This window comes from Pongo abelii, chromosome 7 (assembly GCF_028885655.2).
Source record: "Pongo abelii isolate AG06213 chromosome 7, NHGRI_mPonAbe1-v2.0_pri, whole genome shotgun sequence".
Classification (NCBI taxonomy): domain Eukaryota; kingdom Metazoa; phylum Chordata; class Mammalia; order Primates; family Hominidae; genus Pongo; species Pongo abelii.
The window spans coordinates 158,847,456-158,869,413 of record NC_071992.2 but is presented as its reverse complement, the minus strand read 5'-3'; the positions used below and the strand labels follow the sequence as shown (position 1 = coordinate 158,869,413).

At 55.5% G+C, this 21,958-nt stretch overlaps 1 protein-coding gene across 34 annotated transcripts in view; it reads left to right on the top strand.

Moving 5' to 3' along the window:
• Positions 1-6,726: 6,726 nt before the first annotated feature.
• Positions 6,727-21,958, top strand: part of TSNARE1 (t-SNARE domain containing 1) — a 139,925-nt gene continuing 124,693 nt past the window's right edge. For 22 of the 34 annotated variants that reach the window (XR_010141347.1, XR_010141346.1, XR_010141348.1 and 19 more), the window contains exon 1: positions 19,529-19,711. Coding sequence is in view for 18 of the 34 variants with exons in the window: in XM_054518954.2 (XP_054374929.2) it covers positions 19,529-19,711 (183 nt within the window). In the remaining 16 variants the exon portion in view is untranslated. Of the gene's footprint in view, positions 6,865-7,098; positions 7,242-12,012; positions 16,635-19,528; positions 19,712-21,958 lie in introns of those variants that run through there. The other 12 variants (XM_063726867.1, XM_063726857.1, XM_063726863.1 and 9 more) reach the window with 6 other exon arrangements.

Below are 21,958 nucleotides of genomic sequence, written 5' to 3'. Positions count from 1 at the left end.
TTCTGGTGGCTCAGCTGGAGGGAGCACAGAGCAGGGAGGAGGGAGATGAAGTGCGTCTGTCCCTAAACCGACCCTCATTACCGAGAGAATAATACGTGCCTTTGCAGAGCAGCTCATAGGATAACAGGTGGGCTGTGTCAGTGAAATGTGTCCCGGCATGGGGCTTCTTCAGCCACTGCCCCTCGAGGGACAGCTTGGCTCAGCTCCTTGAAGAGCTGCAGAGGCAGGGCCAGGAGGGAGAGCACTTGCCCTCGGCCCTGCCCTGAGCGCTCACCTGGTCTCCCCCAGGGGAACCCAAAGGTCAGGGCGCAGCCTTCTGCTCTTTCTGCCCCCAGCATGGGGGATGAGGGCGTGACCTGTTCCTCCGCAGGCCCAGGGCCACCCACTCGAGGTGGCAGAGGTGGCCGCCTTCTCCCTCCCCGACACTCAAACAATCCCCCTGTCATTTGCTTGTCTTCCTCATCCATGCACAAGCTCCCCATTCATCCCCCTCTCTGCAATGGGATGAGGCCTCTCTCCTGGGACACGATGCCCCTTCCTCAAACGCCCCAGGTGGACGTCTAGAATGCAGGAAGGGGAGGCTGAGGGCCTGCAGCAGGCCTGCAGCCCCTTCGCCTCTCTCCTTTTCTTTTCACTCAACCCTTGTCCACTCGACTCAGTGACCCCCAGGACAAGAACGAGAGCCTTGGGACCTGTCCCTTCCCTCTTGTGGCTCCACTGCTGCCGGGCGACTCTGCCTCCTGGCCACAGGCAGATGTGCAGGGAAGGATGGCAGGGTGCGCTGCACCCACTCCCGCATGGGGCCAGCCATGTGGGCCTTAGACGGCAAGAGGGGTCGGAAGTGTGGCTGCATCAGGGGGAGAAGAGGGGAGCATTTAGGGAGCAGCTGCCGCCATAGTCACCATTGTGTTCATGCTCACACCTCTCATCGCGGGCACTCACACACGGGTACATGCCCTCAGCCCCACTCACCAGTGGCTCCTGATGGTTTCTAAGGTGTCCACCAAGAAGCCAGGTGCCAGCGTGCACGTCTAGGATGCTCTCTGCCCAGCGCGCACGTCTAGGATGCTCTCTGCCCAGCGCGCACGTCTAGGATGCTCTCTGCCCAGCGCGCACGTCTAGGATGCTCTCTGCCCAGCGCGCACGTCTAGGATGCTCTCTGCCCAGCGCGCACGTCTAGGATGCTCACTGCCCCTAAAGTGTCCTGGTCTCATTCGGGTACCAGGTCTAAATCCAAACAGCGGACACACAAGAACCACACATTCAGAACCAAAACGTGTGCTGTTGACTGTAAAAGAAGTGGTGAATGACACCATTTTCAAAGTCCCTTCAGAGGCTGGGCGCAGTGGCTCATGCCTGTAATCCTAGCACTTTGGAAAGCTGAGACAGGTGAATCGCTTGAGTCCAGGAGTTTGAGACCAGCCTGGGCAACATGGTGAAACCCTGTCTCAAATAAAAGAATACAAAATATAAAAAAATGAGCTGTAGTCCCATCTACTAGGGAGGCTGAGACGGGAGGATTGCTTGAGCCTGGGAGGTCAGGGCTGCAGTGAGCTGTGATTGCACCACCGCACTCCAGCTGGGCAACACGGCAAGACCCTGTGTCTAAAAAAAAAAAAAAAAGGAAGCAGAACAAAATAAAGTCCCCTGTGACTTCATGGCTCTTACAGGCTGAATGTGTGGAGAGGGGAGGTACCATGACGAGGAGGCAGAGACCAAGTCTGGGGTGAGGGGACATGGGCTGGGCCCAGAGTGGCCCGGTGCTGGTCTGGGACCCTGTACGTGTCCCTCCCCTACCAGGTTTCTCACCTGTGCAATGAGGAGGAGCCAGGAGATGGGCCGTCTGAACCCTCCCGACCTCAAGCAGCTGGAGGGGTCAGGATGTGTCCACAGAGGAGAGTGAGACGTGGATGTTGCTGGCTCCTCTCTCGTCATGGTACTCACAGCTCACCCCCTAGAAACGCTAGCCCCAAGACTTGCCCATTTTGGTTTCCTCATTGACAGGGCTTCCCTGATCCCCATCCCCCCGGGTGCCCCCACACCCCTGATCGCTCCTACACGGCCTCAGCACAGGTTCCCAGCACACACGTGTGTGATTTGCAGGTTGTCGACATTGGCCTGCCTGCCAGGTGGTGCACAGGGCTGTGTCCTGATGCAGAGACTGCCAGGTAACCCCGTCCTTCCCTTTTTACTCAGTGCAAGAGTCCAGCTCTTAGCTGAGAACACAGCCGCTGAGGTGGAGACATGTCTTAGCCTCCCCTGCAGCTTGAAGTACCCGAGACCCAGCTGTGGCCAAGGGGGGCTGTAAGCAGAGGTGGGGTGTGCAAAATCCAGGCAGCATCTGTAAAAGTATGGGTTGCAAGGTTGGGAAGAGTATGCCAATGTATCCTCCCTGCTGGCTGAAAGCAGACATGATGGCTAGAGCTTCAATAGCTGTCTTGTACTGTGAGGCAGAAGGCCTATTTGGGGATTGATGGGGCAACCAGACTAAGAGGGCCTGGGGTCCTGATGATTGTGAGGCCACCTTTCCAGTCCTACTGTCTACCTGGACATAAAAATATCACATTAAAAGCAACCATCAATCGCTAAGCCACTGTTATTTGGGTTGTTCTGTCATCAGCAACCAAATCAAACTGGACGGTATCCCCGGATCCTAGCACGTTGCTTGACGTGGAAGTAAAGCTTGTTGAATGTGTGAAAGAGGAGACAGGCTTTGCCGATGGGATGAAGTGTGGCAGGGAAGGAAAGGGCAGCTGTGCCCAGCAGCAGGTCTAGCGGTGGTTGTGGAATCTGGGGGGACCGCACCCCTGCAGGGCAGAGGCTCCTCCTGTCCCCACGTCCCCACCTGCTGATCTCAGGCTCAGGGATGCCAGGAGGGGGCCGGGGAGTGGGGGGCATTCCCAGGAAGGGTGGCAAGTGTCCTTTCTTGGACGATGCATTAGCAAGAACAGCACTCCACATGCTTGTTGATGGATTTTCTATTCTTTTACTTCATTTTTCTTTTTGTCACTCCTGCTCCGTGTTAAACACCTTGGGAGGCTGTTATGTGCATCAGGCTGGAGTTGGTTTCTAAGAGCCTGGTCTCTGATGATGCAGACTGAGTCTTGAATGGTCAGACCCCTGTCCTGCGCTGGGGCAGTGTCAGGCCCTTCCCAGAGACTCCCACGTGTCCCCTCATGACACTGCCTCTGTGTGGGTGACGAGGGAATGTACCGCCACCCTCCCACACACCCCATGCCCTTGGTTCTGCCCAGCCCTTTACCAACCTCACTCTTGGGCAGGCCTCATGACTGCTCTGCCCCTACATTGCGGCTTTGGTGAACAAGCCCAGAGAAAGTGTGCCTCAGGCTGAACATCACACAGCAAGACAGGGCTTGGTTTGGTGTTAGGACCAAAATTTCTTCTCCTCCCCATCTTTTTATTTTTTAAGATGTGGTTGGAAGCCTGGGCTGCATGGGGACATGTGGAAAATAGGCACCTGGGAGTGTGGCTCCTGCGCCCTCACTCCTCACAAGCTCCTCAGGCTGTTCCAGGTGTGGGGCACTCGCTGTGTGTGGGGCCACGACGCGCCCTCGGGACCTGCCCGCAAGGAGCCATCGTTGTTGAGGGGCAGGACGCAGCTAATAGAACCATGTCCCACCCCCGTGAGCTTAGGAGCCCAAATCAGCTACAATGGAAGTGGCACTGGCTTGAGTTACAGAAAACCTAATGAAATCCAATGAGGCAGCCCCATAAAGAGAGCAGGGGCTTGTTCTCCCCATGGTGATGGGTCTGACGGTGCCATTGGGGCACCAAGGCGTCTGCTCACATCCTCAGCTTGGGCCCCTGCCCCTTGCTGGCCACACGGCTGCTGTCCTCGGGATGCCGTGCCCACACTTCAGGCTGGAGCCAGGAGAAAGGAAGACTGTCAGTGAGGCGGGTGGCCACAGCTGCCCCTTCCAAAGGACCAGGAGGCTCGATTGTGCCTCCTGCACTCATCCCCTGGGCAAACAGTGTCACAGCTGGCCACAGACGCTGGTGAAGCTGGGTACATTGATGCCTTGAACAAAACTGGGGTTCTGTTGCTAAGGGACAAAAGAGGCCTGGGTAACAGTGAGGGCGGCTCGGCGGGGTTGGTGGGTGCAGGAATCAAGGACTGAGTGCCTGTGGGCTTTGCTGGAGCAGACGCTGTGCTGGGAGCAGAGCAGGAGGTGCAAAGGCCTTCTCCTGTCCAGGCACGGGCTACAGGGGAGCAAGGGATGGTCTCCTGAGCAGGCGACATTGGAGCCAGGCAGCAGAGGGTAGAGAGGAAGGGTGGGAGGGCGGGGAAACTCACAACAAATCCATAGGTTGACACTGACCTGGAAATTCGGCTTAAACCCTGAGAAGTCCATGCTACTATTCAGACAGGGAGCATTTCTGGGGTCGGCTTTAGTGGGTGCTGCCTCAATGTTCCTTCCGAAGGCCTTGGAACCACCCCCCAACCTTGTTGCCCACATTCCCTCTGGGACCTGGAATGGTAGATCCAATTTGGGGGGTGCCAGCTGAGGACCAGGCAACCCCCGCCCCCTTAGGTAACAGAACTCAGCGTGCTGGGGCCAATCCCATTTATTCACCCTGTTGGTCTCGCCGGTTGGCCAAGGGGTGGGACCAGAGCTCTTCCCCGGGAGTCCTGCTTCTCTGGAGGAAGGAGAGAGCCCAGAGCTGCCTGAGGTCATGCGATGACCTCTTCCAGGGAGGGGCAGAGATGAGGGAAGGGAGGGGAGCCCCGGCCCTAGGCCCAGGCAGCTATTGGCTATTTCCCTCATCCTTTCCTGAGGACCCCTTAGCATCCTCCTCCCCCTCCCCATCGGCTCAGCCTGAGGGAGTGGGCTCCTGGCTCTTCCACGGAGAGGTTTACCTTCCCTGACTTGCTGTGGGGCACTCAGGCGGGCTCACCCCAGATTTCCGAGAAACCAACAGGTACGGAGCCCCTCCTCTGGTGGTTCCTACCCACGCTAGACCATTCCCCTTGCAGTCTCTAGGCACAGAAACATCCCCATATACGCCTTGTATGGCCAAGAAAGCGGCTCCTGGAGGTGGTCTGCCCTGGGAGGAAGGGGCTTCACTTTCCCCTCCTTTCCACACCTGAACACGGAGCTGTCAGAGGAGGCTGAGTGAAGGCGGCCAGAGAGACAGCGCCAGCCACAGAGGGGGAGGTGGGCACCGTGCCAGCACCCGGCAGCCTCAGTCCGGACTGCCAGCTCTCAGACAGGCATGGGTCCTGGCGAACCTTCCCCTTCAAGTGGAAGCTGGGGGGTCAGCAGTCATGGGCATCCTCCCTGGATAGGAGCCGGCTTCCCTGCACTCTAGCTGTCCTAGCAGAAGAGGGAAGCCCTGTCCAAATCATGGCGAGGCTGCAAGACAGGCACACACTACTGCCTCCTGGGAGCCAGGGGACACTTAAATACACCAGGGCAAGGAGCCTGGGTGGGCCCAGGACAGGCCGGCCTGAGCACAGGAACGCTGGTGGGCATGTGCCCCTCTTCCATCCCACCCATGTGTGCACACACATTTGTGCCATATACTACCGTTCCCATGCTCGCGGCTGGGCACACACTTGTGCCAGCATACACACACTTGTGCACTTGCACCTGGTGTCCAGGAACACTCCCTCAGCTCACAGACGTGCGCTGCGTGCACACACAGTACCACGCAGTGTCCACGAGCATACTTTTGTGTTCCTGTGCACAGAACCCGTGTGCGCACACGTGCACAGTCCTGGGCTGCAGAGAACCCCAGCCAGCGGGGCGGTGGGGGATGGGGAGGGCACACCCCCTTCCCAGGAGCTCAGCAAGGCTCTCTGCGGGAGCCCGCAGGGCTTTGGCGTGGGCCTCGCAAGGACGGCAAGCATCAAGGAGTGAGGGCGGCGGAAGAACCTCCGCTGGCCAGAGAAGGTGCAGCGGCCTCATCACTCTTGTTCTCCTGCCTTGGGTGTGACTCTTGGTTCACCTCTGGGGAAACAGGCTGAAAGGTGACCCTGGCGGCCCAAGGACACACACCCATTGTCCCCAGATTCCTCCCAGGTCTCTTCTCCAGCAGGTCACCAGGAGAGTGAGGGGCTGGAGTCGTTCGGGAGCTCAGTGCCCGCAGGCAGAGCAGGGAGAGGGAGGCGCCCCAGGCCCCTGCGGAAGGAGGTCCCAGGAGGGTCTCCGCAAGGGGGTCCCTACTCTGTGCTTCAGCTCCTCCAGGGAGGGGCTGCGACCTCGGGCAAAGGTCCATCAGATGTCTTGAGACTCAGTTTCCTCGTTGGGGACACTGGGCGTCCGGAGTCCTAGCAGGGCCTGCCAGCCCCCGGCCGAGCACGGCCCCACGCGGAGCCCGTGCAGCCTGACCTGGGGCCCGACGCCCGTCCCCGCAGCCCGAGACGCGCAGGTGCCCGGCCCTGCCCTGGACAAGACCCGCCGCCTGCGCAGCCCCGCAGAAGCTCCAGCTTTGGCCCGTGTGAGGTCCGGGCTCGGCCCGGGCTGGGCGAAGCCCGCTCCCGAAGCGCCTCAGCGCCGCCCTCCACGTGACCTCCACCTTCGCCGTCATCCCCATGTGCAAAACGGGGAAACGGGGAAACGGAGGCCCACCACCAGGCAGGTGAGGACAGCCGACTCGCGCGCGCACCCGCAGAGGCCTCTTGGCCCAGCCGACCGCCGTCCGCGCCGCTTCCGGCTCCGCGCGGGGGCCTCTGGGGCGGGTAGTCCCCGCGCGCGTCCGGGCCCGGCGGCCATTGGCTGGTGCGCGAGGGGACGCGCACGCCGGCGGCGGGAGGGGTCGTCACGTGATGTTTGGGTACCCGCCCCACCCGCCTCGCCCGCCGTGAGCGCCCGGAGCGGTCCGCGAGCCAGCGAGGCCCAGGTGAGGCGGTGGCGGTGGGGCTGGGGCCTGGCCGGGGCCGGGCGTGGGGCGGCAAGGGCGAGGCGGCCGGGAGCCGGCGCGGGGCCCGGGGCCCGGCGGGGGCCGCAGCGTGGCGTGGCGTGGCGTGGCGTGGTGTGGTGTGGGGCTTGCGGGAGGTCGGGCGGGGGGCGGGGCCGCGCCGGTGGGGAGGGGAGGGGGCGGGGCCGTGCCGGGGGTGGACCCCAGGGGCGCCAGGGACCCGGAGCCGCAGCCCACCGAGAGCGCCGCATTTCGGGGACCGGCCCGCGGGCATATAAGCCCCTCGGCGGGTCCTTGCGCGCTATCCAGACCCCAGGTCGGTGGGCTCTGGGCCGGGGAGCCGGTGCCTGCGCCTGGAGGTCAGTGCCGTCCCGGGGAGCGCCCCAGCGCCTACTTGTTGGGTGCAAGGGATGGTGCCCTGCCGCTCAACGAGCGGAGCCCGCCTTCGAGCCTGAGCTGGGGACCCCGCCCCTGTGTGATTGCCTCTCCACACCTTTCTGTCCCTTCTCCAAGTTGTAAGAAGTGCTTCCTGGGTACTGGGGCCTGCGACATCCCCACCAGGGACTTTCAGGTGATGTTGATCTGTGCTGCCCCCGCAGAAACTCTCCAGGGACCTCGTGTTTGTTGCCTCATGGTGCACTCCTCCTGCTCTGGAAGCTCTGCGATGTCCAGTGTGGTAGCCCCTAGGCATGTGTGACTGTTTACATTGATCTTAACATGAAGGATTCAGGTCCTCCGTGCCAGTGGTCACATGTCAGACATTCAGTAGCCACACGTGTCTGGTGGCGGCTGTGTTGGGCAGCGCGGGTAGGGAACACCGCTTATCACAGGAAGTTCTGTGAGCGGTGGTGCTGCTCAAAATGGGCCTCGCCTGTGCTTCTCCGCGCGTGCTTCTCTGCCCCTGCGTCTCTGCCCCTGATCCTGCCAGGTGCCTTTCCAGCCACACCTGGCGCCCTTTCCTTTCTCTGCTGCACACTTGCCTCTTCTTTTAGTTCCTAGCTCGCTCCTGGCTTGGTGGCAGCTCCGCTTCCAGCATGTCTGAGCTCACCTTTCTGACCACTCTCCCTACAGTATTTCTTGTTTGTCATTGTCACTCATCTGCTTGTTTTCTGTTTTATCTTTAGTGTCTGTGAGACAGGGGTGGGGATTGTTGCTTAGGATACCCCCAGTGTGAACACAGTATTAAGTTGAAAGAAAGCTGAAGTTTGTTAGTACTGGAGTGCTTCCCCCGACTGAACCGCTGCTTTCATACGGTTCGACCCCATACATCACAGGACCTCAGCAGAAATCTGGTAGAACAAATGTTTGGACACAGCAGCACAGGCCGTGAATGCAGGTGGCTGTAGGAGGCTGGCAAATCCAAGAAGACTTCCTGGAGGAGGTTGAGTTTTGGCTGGGTTACCTCTGTTTCTCTCCTCCTCTGCTGGCCTGGCCCCATGAACATCTGGCAGCCTGTGGCTGCCCTGACTCTATCCAGGAACCTTCCCTGGACGCTTCTCCTGAGTCTGGCCCTCTGCAGATGCTGGGGCAAGAGCCTAGACCTAGGCACTCAGTCTAGGTGCTCACGGGCTCACGGGTAGCCAGGTGTCCCTAAGTCTCTTCCACAGCTCCTCATGGTCTGCAGAGCGAGGTCCTGGGTTTGGCTCCTGCCAGCAGCTCCTGCCACATCTTCAGTCGCTGCTTTACGTCCCTGACAGTGCAGTCATTTTTCCTGCCTAGTCTGTGGCTTGTCTCACCGGTGTGCCTGTCGATGCAGAGCCTTCTGCTTGGCATGCCCTGGCACTCCTGTGTTTGTCTCTCCTGTGTGCCTGGGAACCTCTGTGGCATAGACCTCTGCTGTGTCACCCTTGTGTCCTGAGCGCCCAGCCCAGCACCGAGAGTAGGATGGGCGCCCAGCAGGTTTTGATGAATAAATAAACTGGACACGTAAGGCTTTGAGGAGAACGTGGTGAGAAGTACAGCTAGGTCACCATGCTGGAGCTTGAGACGGAATCGGGGAGTCACCTTCCAGGTGGGGGGAGTTGGGGAGTCACGTTCCAGGTGGGGAGGAAAGACACACACCTCGACCGTGGCTGTACCAAGCCATTTGCGACACGGTGTGGGTGCCTCTTTCCATGGTCCTGAAAAGGGGTGGTGAGTGTCTGCAGGTGATGACACTAATGATACTAGTCACAGCACTTCCTGGTGCCAGGTGACCAGCGACCTGTGTTCATTACTCAGTTTACTCTCACAGTCACCCTGGGAGGACGGTCTGTTATCCCCATTTCCCAGATGGAGAGACTGAGGCACAGAATGGTTATCTTGCCGTGAGTCCCTCAGCTGTCGGGTTCTAGGACGTTATTTGTTCAGCCCAGACAGACACATTTCTTCCGAGGTTGTTGGGCGTGTTATCCCTCTGAGTGGTGTTTGGCCATATGAACAGTTGGCTAGGGGTTAGCCTATCTTCTTCTTATTTTTATTTTTATTTTTTGACACGGAGTCTCACTCTGTCGCCAAGCTGGAGTGCAGTGGTGCAATCTCGGTTCACTGCAACCTCCACCTCCCGGGTTCAAGTGATTCTCCTGCCTCAGCCTCCCAAGTAGCTGGGACTACAGGTGCCTGCCGCCACGCCTGGCTAATTTTTTGTATTTTTAATAGAGATGGGGTTTCATCATGTTGGCTAGGATGGTCTCGATTTCTTGACCTTGTGATCCACCCACCTCGGCCTCCCAAAGTGCTGGGATTACAGGCGTGAGCCACCATGCCTGGCCCTTTTTATTTTTTTTGAGAAGCTTCCCTCTTGTTGCCCAGGCTGGAGGGCATTGGTGCAGTCTTGGTTCACTGCAACCTCTGCCGCCTGGGTTCAAGAAATTTTCCTGCCTCAGCCTCCCGAGTAGCTGGGATTACAGGGGCCTGCCACCACACCTGGCTAATTTTTTGTATTTAAAATAGAGACGGGGTGTCACCATGTTGGCCAGGCTGGACTCAAACTCCTGACCTTCAGGTGATCAACCTGCCTCAGCTTCCCAAAGTGCTGGGATTACAGGCGTGAGCCACTGTGTCCAGCCACCTCTTTTTTTTTGGCCAGGCTGGACTCAAACTCCTGACCTTCAGGTGATCAACCTGCCTGAGCCTCCCAAAGTGCTAGGATTACAGGTGTGAGCCACCGTGCCCAGCCACCTCTTTTTTTTTTTTTTTGAGATAGGTGTGTCTCACTATGTTGCCCAGTTGCCCAGGCTGGTCTTGAACTCCTGGCCTTAAGCCATCCTCCCGCCTCAGCCTCCCAGAGTGCTGGGATTCCCAGCTTGAGTCACGGCGTCTGGCTCCAGGCTTTCTGTTTTAATGCACACAGGCGTTTCTGTGGCTACTGGGTTTGTTTGGATGGTGTTGTTTGCTACAAGTAGATTTTGACCTTGTGGCCCAGTCCAGCTGTAATTCATTATGTTCTTTAAAGTCTGATTTGTGCGTCGTTCGTAGTAGCGGACTCCTGAGCAGCCCTCCTCTCAGATTCCTCTGCTTTCTGCTGGGATGCTCAGCCCTGTCTAAACGTTTGCGGCATCTGTGTGTGGAGCAGTGGTGACCAAAAGACTAAAGGCAAGAAGGAGTGAGCGGGAGAGTTGGAGAGCTCATGGCCGGCGCTGTCTCTCCAGAGGTGACGGTCATTTGTTCAGTGTGGATGCTTATGTTTGGCTCTGCTCTCTGTACTGAGGGCATCCTCATCCTGTCCCTCTTGGGTGCATTGAGGCAGCTGGGGAAGATCGTCATTCCTCCTGCCCCCACGGTCCCTAGCACCAGTGGTGGACTCTACCTTTCCACACCTCCCCGTCTGCCACCCCACCTGCGGGGAGCTGTGTGTCTCTGAACGTCCATCCAGCTGTGGCCCAGGGCCTGGGGCCCAGTGAATGCCTGGTGGAGATTTGCTGAAGAAGTGAGGGGTTGTTTCAGAGCTGATCTTGAACTTGTGCTGTTCTTATTCCACTATGCTTCCTGTTAGTGCTGCATGGTGAAGCCATCTGGAAGCTTCCATAGGAAGAGTTTTCTTGGTCTGAGTTCCCTGGGAGAGAAGAAGGGCACTACCAACAATGGCAAGCCAGGTGCCTTGAATAGGTTTCTGAAGATGCCTTATGGGCGGGGTGTCCTCATCTACGGAGCCGAGTTGGGCGGTGTCTCCTGCAGGGGCCTTGCTTCAGGGTGTCCTGCTTGCCATCCAGGGCTGTCCTCAGAAGCCAGCTGTGTCTGTCCTGCCTGGCCTTATCCAGGCTATGAGATTCTCTCGTCAACTTGCGGCTTGCTGAGTCCGGGATGGGGGTGAAGGTGGCTCCGTGTGGGCTTCAAATCTGGACTGTGCTGCACAGGGCCCTTCCTTTTTGGTCCTTGGGTCGGTCCCGTTAGGACTTGAACCCACTCGGGGGCCACTGCAGGCAAGCAGGATGGTCTGCTGGGGGTGCCTGCCTGCACAGGGTCATTGGCAAGTCCCCAGCCCCTGCCCCTGCCGTCAGGGCTGCTGTCTGAGATGTGTAGTGTTCTGTGAGACTATGCTAAGGCCAAGCCTGGCATGAGTCTTGGGATGGACACAGGGGCAAGCAGGATCAGGCTGTCCTGGCCTTGCTCCAGACACTGCTGTGCACCTTACAGAGCAAGGTCGCGGCAGTGGAGTGAGGAGGTGGGGAGGGCACCTTACAGAGCAAGGTCGCGGCAGTGGAGTGAGGAGGTGGAGAGGGCACCTTACAGAGCAAGGTCCTGGCAGTGGAGTGAGGAGGTGGAGAGGGCACCTTACAGAGCAAGGTCGCGGCAGTGGAGTGAGGAGGTGGAGAGGGCACCTTACAGAGCAAGGTCCTGGCAGTGGAGTGAGGAGGTGGAGAGGGCACCTTACAGAGCAAGGTCCTGGCAGTGGAGTGAGGAGGTGGAGAGGGCACCTTACAGAGCAAGGTCACGGCAGTGGAGTGAGGAGATGGAGAGGGGAGCTGACTCCGCTGGGGATGTGCTTTGGGAGGGTTTGGGGGCATATTTTGGGGCTGGGGGTGTATTTTGGGCAGGGCTGGGGGTGTGTTTTGGGCAGGGCTGGGGGCATGTTTTGGGCAGGGCTGGGGGTGTGTTTTGGGCAGGGCTGGGGGTGCGCTTTGGGCAGGGCTGGGGGTGCGCTTTGGGCAGGGCTGGGTAGATACCTGGGAAGAATCCTGGATGCTGGTGAGGCCTGAGTTGTGTCTGGAGAACTGAGTGGCCTTAGCTGGGGAGGGCAGGAGAGGCAGCTGCTCCAGGCAGCGAGAGGCCCAAGGGAAGGCAGTGCTGGACTCCTAGTAGGCAGGTCTGACTCGGGTCAGCTTGTGAGGGTCTTGGGAGGCAGGGTGAGGCCTGGGCTTTTCTGGTGGCTGTTGGTGCTGAGCAGGGAACCTGGGGCCCAGGCTGAGGTTTGCTGAAGAGGTCTAGAGATAGGGCTGGGTGGAGCAGTGCCATACCTAGGGCCTGTGTCTGGAGCCTGCAGGGGCCAGGCCCCATGCCTTGGCACTGTGTGGCTGGGTGCCTTGTGGTGGCCACGCTGTGGGCCCCCTCGATGGATTGTTGGGCTAGCCATGCAGCTGAGTGGACTGCAGCAGCTGCTGCTCATTATCCTGGCAACCCTGAGCTTCAGGCTGCAGGCTCGAGCCCTCCCCAGCATGGAAGCGAGTGAGCAGAGCCAGGCATTCACGCTGGCCTGGGAGCCCCTGGCCCAGTGCTCTGGCCAGATCAACTGTTGTTTTCTTCCACAGTGGAAGACTGCCTTGTTTTCTCCCTCTGATTTGCCCCGAGGGGAGGGCTACAACCCAGCCCTGACTTATATAGCATCCAGGTAGGGACACAGCATTGCCACATCTTAGCCGTGGGACCCTGACCATGTCACTCGGCCCCTCCAGAAGCCCTGATTTTCTGTGTCATTAGTCTGATCCTGCAGCCTCCTGAGAGGTGGGCGGCATCGTGTCTGTCCCAGAGACTTGGAATCTCCGGGCATCTTGGGGACATCACCTGAGGGGTGTAGGGAAGAATTCCCAAGGTGCACAGAGGGGCTGTGGAAGGTCAGGGAGTGCAGCCCCAGGGCAGGTGGAGCTGCCTCTCTTCTGTGAGACCCTTGGGCTGCCTCGCCACTGCCCCACGCATCAGAGAGCTTGCTCTACTCGGTCAGCCACGGCACGGCCAGCTTGCACAGTAGAACTGAGCGTCAGGCTGCCTTGGATCCTGATCATAACACCTCCCACTTTTGACCACAGGGCATCTGTCAGGCACCTGCTAGGCTCTTCCTACTCCTCAGATCAGGAAACTTCCCAGCCTTGGGAAACTTCCCTCAAGTCACAGGGGTGGTAAATGCCCAGCCATGACTTGAGCCCTGGTGTTCTGACCAGGATTCTGATCAGAGGCAGAAATCAGAGGCACTGCTCACCGTTCTGCCCTGCCCGCCTGGCGATCCTGCTCTGCTGCTCTCCAGGAGGACCAGGCTGGAAGCAGCTTTACAAACGAAAATTCCGTTTGAGTTAGAGGATGTTATTAATAACGGCAATTACTGCACTAATAAAGACCTAATCCTGTCCCTCCCTTCCATCTTGAGATGATGTTCCAGAGCAGAGTGTGGCAAGGGTTCACAGGCCTGAAGGAATCCAGGTGTGGAGGTTGAGATTTCTGATGGAGAGGGGAGGTGGGCGGAGCTCACGATTCTTGTTCCCATAAGTCTTGAGGCTAGGAGGTCAGGGTGGCGTGAGCCCCTGGAGGCTGTGGTTGCCTGTGGATGGTGTCTAGTTGAGTCAAGCGTTTCCAGGGCTTTGGGGCCCAGCGCACGCGCACGCGCTCGTGTGTGTGTGTCTTCATTGCCTGAGCCTGACCCTGGGTGTCATCTGAGGGGTGCGGACTGAACCTGTACCAGTGGGAAGCTGGGCATTGGAGGGGTGATGGTGAAGGAGTTGAGTGTGGCGTGGTCTGGGGAAGATGAGGGCCAGTGTTCTGAGGGCGTGGGTCATCAAGGCTCCTGTCAGAGAGACATGGACAGAGAGAGCCACAGGCGTCTGCCCTGGACAGAGCAGGCCACCTTGGCTGCCCTCTATCCGGACCCATGATCCATTCTAGCCAAGTATTTGGAAAGGGACATATTTTTAAACCAGGAGCCCAGAATCAGTCTGTCCCAACATTAGAAAGAAACAACACAACACAGCAGCCTCCTTCCTGGGCTGGCTGCCCTCGGTGCTAATGAGGAGCTGGATTCCTTGCTGGGAGTCTGACCTCCTTCCCCCTGCTGCTCACATGTGGGAAGGTGCTGATGAGCGTGGCGTGCTGGGAGTGGGCGCGGGAGGCGGAATTGCGAGTGGAGAGGACCATTGCTTCTGCTGCTTCCTAGTACCTGGGCATTTTCGCTGGTCACAGCCTCCAGCCTGGGCCCCTTAATTCTGCATCTTGCTGAGGGGTGGATCCGGCGGTGCCGCCCCCGGGTGACAGATCTTCCTAGCAGCCCCAGCCTCGCTCTCACTTGGCATTTACGGTGCTCCCTGGGCTTTCCAGCCCCTGGGAAACCTGCTGCGCTGACTTCTCAGGCTGCCCCCAGCCTGCCCCCGGTGTCTTTGCTGGGGCTGCCCCTCTGCCTGGAGTGGCCCCGACTGGTGACCTCCTGGGCTGTTGAAGTCTCCGCTCAGGGACGCCGTCAGGAGTCAGCCCCATCCCCTCATCCTGAGGGCCTGGTGCCTCCTGGGGAGGGCAAGGCAGAGAGAGGGCTGCAGATTTTGGGAAGTGGCTCCGCGTGGCTTGGGCCTTGTTGCATTGCAGTCGTTAGCTTTCCTCCTCCAGGGCAGGACCTTGTCTAGTCTGTCTCTGTGGTACCAGCACGGGAAAATGCCCACAGTGGGCACAAGATAACCATGGGAGGAGCTGAGCCTCACCTTTAGGCCGCTCAGCCTCTGACGCACAGGGCCGCCCCCTGCCCTGCCAGGAGCAGGAAGTGGTGGGGGACAGGAACAGCAATTCTTCCTGCAGGCAGGTAGGTCCTGACTTCCCAGAGCAGCCTCCAAGGTGACACCATCACCTTGTCTTACGGAAGGGAGACCGGGTCACCTGCCTGTGTCTCTCCTCATGGAGACTTGGCTTCTAGGGCCCTGCACCCTTACCACACCCCACTGTCCCCAGGGCGCAGGCACAGCCTGGGATGCTGCCAGCAGAGGAGCCTTGGCAGGGCACGCAGGGACGTGGACAGGCACGCTGGTGGCTGGGGTGTGAGGAGTGCTGCGGTGACCCTGTGGACCATCCCACAGCTCAGAGCTCAGTGGCCTGGTGGCCCTGGTGCCCCTGGTTGGAGCAGGGAGGTGGGAGTTGTTTTCTGTCCAAACCGAGAGGTGATGTAGTTTCCCAAGACCACGAAGCAAGCACAGAGCAGAGCTGTGGGAGGAATCCCGTGGGGTCTGGCCGTAGAAACTGTGGCCTGTCATTCCCACACTGTGCCACGGGAAATGGGCCCAGGACTGTGGGGCACTTCCAGGTGAGTCGATTTGCGCCTTGGAACCCCAGGGGTTCTAGTCTTAGACCTGCTGCCATCATCGTCTCTCCCTTTACCCAGAGCAGCTCTGATGTGATCTGTTTCACTTGGCGTTTTCTGAGTAAGGTTGTGTTTGGAGAAAAGATTCTGTAGCTAAGAATAGTTCTAGAGCTGCTTTCACTCCCCGGTTTACAGATGGGGAGTAAGAGGTCCAAGCTGTCTGGTCCACCCGCCCTGCTGCTGTGGGGTGCCCACACCCTGGTTCCTTCAGTCTGGTAGGGTGGTCCGACGGGCAGAGCACCTCCCGCCTTTCTGTGTATCTGCCCCCGAAGCTGTTATCTTGACACCTTAACCGGTGCGAGAGGGTATGGAGGCCACTGGAGGCTGCAGGCATAAGCGTGGGGCCCACGGGCAGCCTGCAGGCTTCTGCCTTAGCCAGGGCAGGAGGGCCTCCCAGCCCAGCAAGGAGTGAAGATGGGCAGCCGGCGTGGGCAGAGCTGTGATTGGACGGGTGGAGAACGTGACCATATAGGCAAGGTTTTGCTTTCGTAATGAACATCCCTCAGGTTTTAGTAGCCTGAAGCAACAAAGGTGTGTGTTCGTTGGGGACTCACGGTTCATTGGCCAGAAGGAATCACATGGCTGCAACCACAAGAGGCCAGGAAGTGCCCCACACTCCCCGAGGGAGGAGAACTGGAAGTCTCGGGTGAGCAGCACGAGCGATGCCACACCAGCACGTAGCCAAGCAGCTTGTGCTGTGAACTGGCCGCCTTTGCTGCCTGGGCTTTCCCTCGATTTTCCCCCTGGGCTTCCCTGTCTGCAGTAGGAGAGGGTGGGCTGTGTGACGCTTCGCCTCCCTCTAGTCCTCTACTCCAGGAGGTGGTGGAGTGGACGGGGCAGGTGCTTGGGGGAGCCAGACCAGGGAGAATGTGGCCTCTGCTCTTTCACTTAGCACCTTCGGGCGTGGCGTTTGACATCTCAGGATCTTTTTGTAAATTAAACTGTCTATTGTGACCATTGTAAATTCACATACAGTTGTGAGAAATAATACACAGATCCTGTGCACTCTTTACCCAGTTTTCCCAGTGGTAGCTTTGTGCAGAACGAGGACAGTAGCACAGCCAGCGGATTGGCCGATGTGGCCGCCATGCCAGAGGTTTCCATCATCACTCAGAGGAGCCCTGTGTCGGTGCCTGTTTCAGCAAAGCCTACCTTGCTTCTGCCGCGAACCCTTCCTTAACTCCTGGGAGCCACCAGTCCGCTCTCCATCTCCGTAATGTCGTCATTTGAAGTGAGTTGTAGAAGTGGAATCCCGCAGTGTGTGGCTGGGGATTGGCTTTTTCCATTCGCCATTATTCCCTGGACGGTTCTCAGGGCTGCTGCAGGGGCCAGGAGTGGTTTCTTCCTGTTGCTGAGGCCTGTTCCACGGTGTGGGTGGCCCACAGGTTATTCTAATGACCTTTTACTTTACTATTTTGAATAGTTTCGGTAGTTTGACAATTAAAACATGGCAGGAAGCATCCAGGAGAAAGTGTCCCTATCCCTGGCTGGCCCAGCCCTCATCTCCACAGCAGCCACTCTTGTGAGTTGCTTGCTTGCTTTTTTTTTTTTTTTTCTTTTTCTCCTTTTTTGAGACAGAGTTTCGCTCAGGCTGGAGTGCAATGGTGTGATCTCGGCTCACCGCAACCTCCACCTCCCAGGTTCAAGCAATTCTCCTGCCTCAGCCTCTTAAGTAGCTGGGATTACAGGCATGTGTCACCATGCCCGGCTAATTTTGTATTTTTGGTAGAGACGGGGTTTCGCCGTGTTGGCCAGGGTGTTGGCCAAACTCAAACTCCCGACCTCAGGTGATCCGCCCGCCTCGGCCTCCTGAAGTGCTGGGATTACAGGTGTGAGCCACCATGCCCAGCCTCTTGTGAGCTTCTCACAGTCACGTGAAGCATAAGGACGTTTTGGTGAATGATGGATGGTATAGACGAGGGTGGACCTGTAAGATTGTACTGGCGCCAAGAAATTCCTGTCACCTGGTGATGTCCTAATGGTCATGATGTTACTCGTGTGTGTGGAGACGCTGGTGTAAGCAGACCTGCTACACTGCCCGTCATCTAGAAGTTCAGCACATATGCTACATAATACTTGATAATAAACACTTATGTTACCGTTTTGTGTATTTACTATACTATACTTTTTATCATTATTTTAGAGTGTACTCCTACTTATTAAAAAAAGTTGGCTGGGTGTGGTGGCTCACGCCTGTAATCCCAGCACTTTGGGAGGCCGAGGTGGGTGGATCACCTGAGGTCAGGAGTTTGAGACCAGCCTGGCCAATGTGGTGAAACCCTGTCTACTACAAATGTAAAAATTAGCCGGGCATGGTGGTGCGCACCTGTAATCCCAGCCACTCGGGAGGCTGAAGCAGGATAATCACTTGAACCTGGGAGACGGAGGTTGTAGTAAGCTGAGATCGCACCATTGCACTCCAGCTTGGGCAACAAGGGCAAAACTCCCGTCTCAAAAAAAAAAAAAATTAGCTGCAAAACAGCCTCGGGCAGGGCCTTGAGGAGGTATTGAACAGCCTCGGGCTTGGCCTTCAGGAGGTGTTGTCACGGGATCCCTGGGGTGTCACTTAGACTGTTGGAAACCTCTGTGGCCGACAGTGCCTCTGGCTGAGTCATGCTTACACCCGCTGGGCTTGTTCCGCCCACTCAGCCCGGTAGGCTGTGCTCAGCTCGTGCTACCAGCCCAGATCCAACACCTGCCAAGGGTGAGCCAGGCATGGAGCAGTGAGGGGCGTGTGGGTGAGCGAGCATGGATCTGGCCACTGTGTGCAGCCAGGCACGCCGGCTGCTGCGGCAGGGCGGGCAGCCCCAGGTGCTGGCACAGGTGCTGGCTCCATGCAAGGCTGCAGCTGGACCAGATGTACTGCACACCGCTTCCACTGTGAGCACCCGCGTCTGGATGAGGGGAACATGGTGGCGCTAGAAGCTTGGAGGCGCCAGGAACCTCAGAGCCCCAAAGAGGGTGCCACAGCCCTGGCTCAAGGAGTTTCTAGGTCTGGGCTTCCTGAAGAGCTGAAGAGCTGCAGCTCTTCCTTCTTGTCACCTGCAATGTTGCAAGTGGGGGGAGTGTCTATTAGAAAGTCCCCCGCAGTGTACAGCATCTGTTACAGAGTCCCCAGCAGTGCACAGCGTCTGTTACAGAGTCCCCAGCAGTGCACAGCGTCTGTTACAGAGTCCCCAGCAGTGCACAGCGTCTGTTACAGAGTCCCCAGCAGTGCACAGCGTCTGTTACAGAGTCCCCAGCAGTGCACAGCGTCTGTTACAGAGTCCCCAGCAGTGCACAGCGTCTGTTACAGAGTCCCCAGCAGTGCACAGCGTCTGTTACAGAGTCCCCAGCAGTGCACAGCGTCTGTTACAGAGTCCCCAGCAGTGCACAGCGTCTGTTACAGAGTCCCCAGCAGTGCACAGCGTCTGTTACAGAGTCCCCAGCAGTGCACAGCGTCTGTTACAGAGTCCCCAGCAGTGCACAGCGTCTGTTATAACGTCCCTAGCAGTGTACAGCGTCTGTTACAGAGTCCCCAGCAGTGTACAGCGTCTGTTACAGAGTCCCCCGCAGTGTACAGCGTCTGTTACAGAGTCCCCCGCAGTGTACAGCGTCTGTTACAGAGTCCCCCGCAGTGTACAGCGTCTGTTACAGAGTCCCCCGCAGTGTACAGCGTCTGTTACAGAGTCCCCCGCAGTGTACAGCGTCTGTTACAGTCCCCCGCAGTGTACAGTGTCTGTTATAAAGTCCCCAGCAGTGTACAGCGTCTGTTATAAAGTCCCCCGAAGTGTACAGTAATGTCCCAGGCCTTCACATTCACTTGCCACTCACTCACTGATGCTCACAGGCAACTTCTAGTCCTGCAAGCCCCATTCATGGTAAGTGCCCTATACAGGTGTACCATTTAAAAAAATCCTTAAAATTGTATTTCTGCCGTACCTTTTCTATGTTTAGATATGTATAGATATGCAAATTCTTAGCACTGTGTTACAGTTGCCTACGGCATTTAGTACATTTGCCTGCTGTCCAGGTTTATAGCCTGGAGCAATAGATTTTACCACATGGCCTGGGTGTGTATTGGGCGCCAGCATTTGGTGTGTGAAGATATACTCTGTGATGTTTGCACAGTGAGGAAATCATCTAATGATACAGTCCTCAGATTGTATCCCCATGGTTAAGCAAAGAATAACTGTTTGTCCTTCCAGAGCTTCATTATACATTCCAAGCAAACATAAACATTTCTTTTTTGCTTTTTCTTTCACAAGTCATGATATGATACATTCCTGCATCTTGGATCCCTCCCTCCCTTGGCGAAGTGTTAATGTGGTAAGTGATGTGGAGATCTTTTGGAATCAGTCCAGGGTTCCTTTCTTGTCTCTGACAGTCACAGAGGATTCCATGGTGTGGATATGCTCAGACTGATTTCATAGGCCTCTGGGGTTGGACATTTAGGTGACTTTCTATCTTTTCCTATTACAAAATGGGTGGCCTAGTTCATATGCTGCTTTGCACATGTTTAAGTGTGACATATGTGCAGGATAAATGCTCAGAACAAGTGCTGGGTCAATAAGGGTACACACTTTTGTAATTTTGATGTACACTGCCAAATTATCCTGTAACCCCATTTATTTCCACTTTTATTGCCTTTGCTTTTGGGGTCATATTCAAAAAGTCATTGCCCAGACTGATGTTATGGAGCTTTTGCTCCCTTTTCTTCTAGTTGTTTTACGGTTTTAGGACTAAATGGTTGTCTTTAATCCATTTTGAGTTGATTCTTGTATATGGTGTGAGATGTGTCCACTGTTATTCTTCTGTATCTAGAGAAGCAGTTTTCCCAGCATCATTTATCGAGAGACTCTCCTTTTCTCATTGTGAATTCTTGGGACCATTGTCTAAAATCATTTGACCATAAATGAGTGGATTTATTTCTGGGCTTTCTATCCTGTTGCGTTAGGCTGTATGTCTGTTTTTATGTCATCACCATGCTGTTTTGATTACTATAGCTTTGTGGTATGTTTTGAGTCAGGTTTTCTTTATCCTCAGAAATTTTATCCCTTTTATTGTTGTTCCAAGGAATATTTTTTTCTTTATTTATCATATATGTGTGTGAATACTATTGTATTCTAAATATTAATTTTGGGCCAGGCACAGTGGCTCATGCCTGTAATCCCAGCACTTTGGGAGGCCGGGGCAGGCAGATCACCTGGCTGAGGTCAGGCGTTTGAGACCAGGAGTTTGAGACCAGCCTGGCCAATGTGGCAAAACCCCGTCTCTACTAAAAATACAAAAATTAGCTGGGCATAGTGGCGTGTGCCTGTAATCCCAGCTACTCAGGAGGCTGAGGCAAGAGAATGACTTGAACCTGCGAGGTGGAGGTTGCAGTGAGCTGAGATCCTCCCACTGCATTCCAGCTTGGGTGACACAGCGAGACTCTGTCTCAAAAAAAAAAAAAAAAATTGTTTTTTTCTTCTTTTTTTTTTTTTTTTTTTTTAGTTCATTATCTTGGGTTTTCAAGGTATCCATTCATGTGAACTGCAAATAGTGATGGTTAACCTTATCCTTTCCAATTTTATACTCTAGTTTCTTTCTCTTACCTATTTTTGTGGACTAGATCCTTCAGCATGATGGTAGCTAATAGTGTTTTTAGTAGATACCTATTAGGAATGTCTCTGCTGTTACTCCATAAAGCAGAGTATGGCTTTGGATTGAGAAAGGTATGTTAATGAAAAACCTGTACTTTCTATTTTATTTCATGTTTTCCTTTTTAAAAAATCAAGAATCATTATTGAATTTTGTCAGTTGCTTTTTAAAAAAATCATCTATGGGGTGATCATATGATTTTTTTCTTAAGACATATTAATATAATGAATTATACAAATGAAGTTGCTAATAATGAAATATTCTTAAATTCCTTGATTATACTTCACTTGGTCTGATACATAATTCTTTTAAGGTGCTGGTGAATGTACTTTTTGCTGATATTTAATTGATTTTTGTGTATTGCTCTTCATAATTAAGGTTGGTCTGTAGTTTTGTATGTACACTTTTTTTGGTTGTGATATCAACATTATAGTTGCTTCGTAAACATAATATAGAAGTTATATTTCTTATGCCATTCTCTGGAATAGTTTAATAGCACTGAATTGCCTGGTCTCTAAAGAGTGGTTAGATTCCTCTGTGAAACTGTTGGGGCCTGGTGCTTTTTTGTTTGTTTTGTTTTCATTTTGAGGATGAAAGTTCTTTTATGATTTTGTCTTTATTATTTTCCCTGTGGAAATTATTCTGTTTGAACTTTTTGGGATCAGTTTTGTAAATATTTTCCCAAACGATTATCAATTTCATCCCGTTTGTCAAATTTATTCATGTAGGCTAGAGTAAAATGATCTTCTGTGACTCTTTTAATATCTTTGGTTTTTGGGGTTATTTCCGTCTCAGTTGCTTCTCTTGTTTTTCTTGGTTAGGTTAGTGAATAGTTTCCATTTTATCGTTTTATTCTTTCTTCCAAGATTCAGCTTTTGAATTTTTAAATTAAATTAATTGCCTTATTTCTCTGCTTTTTAAACTCCCTTGTTT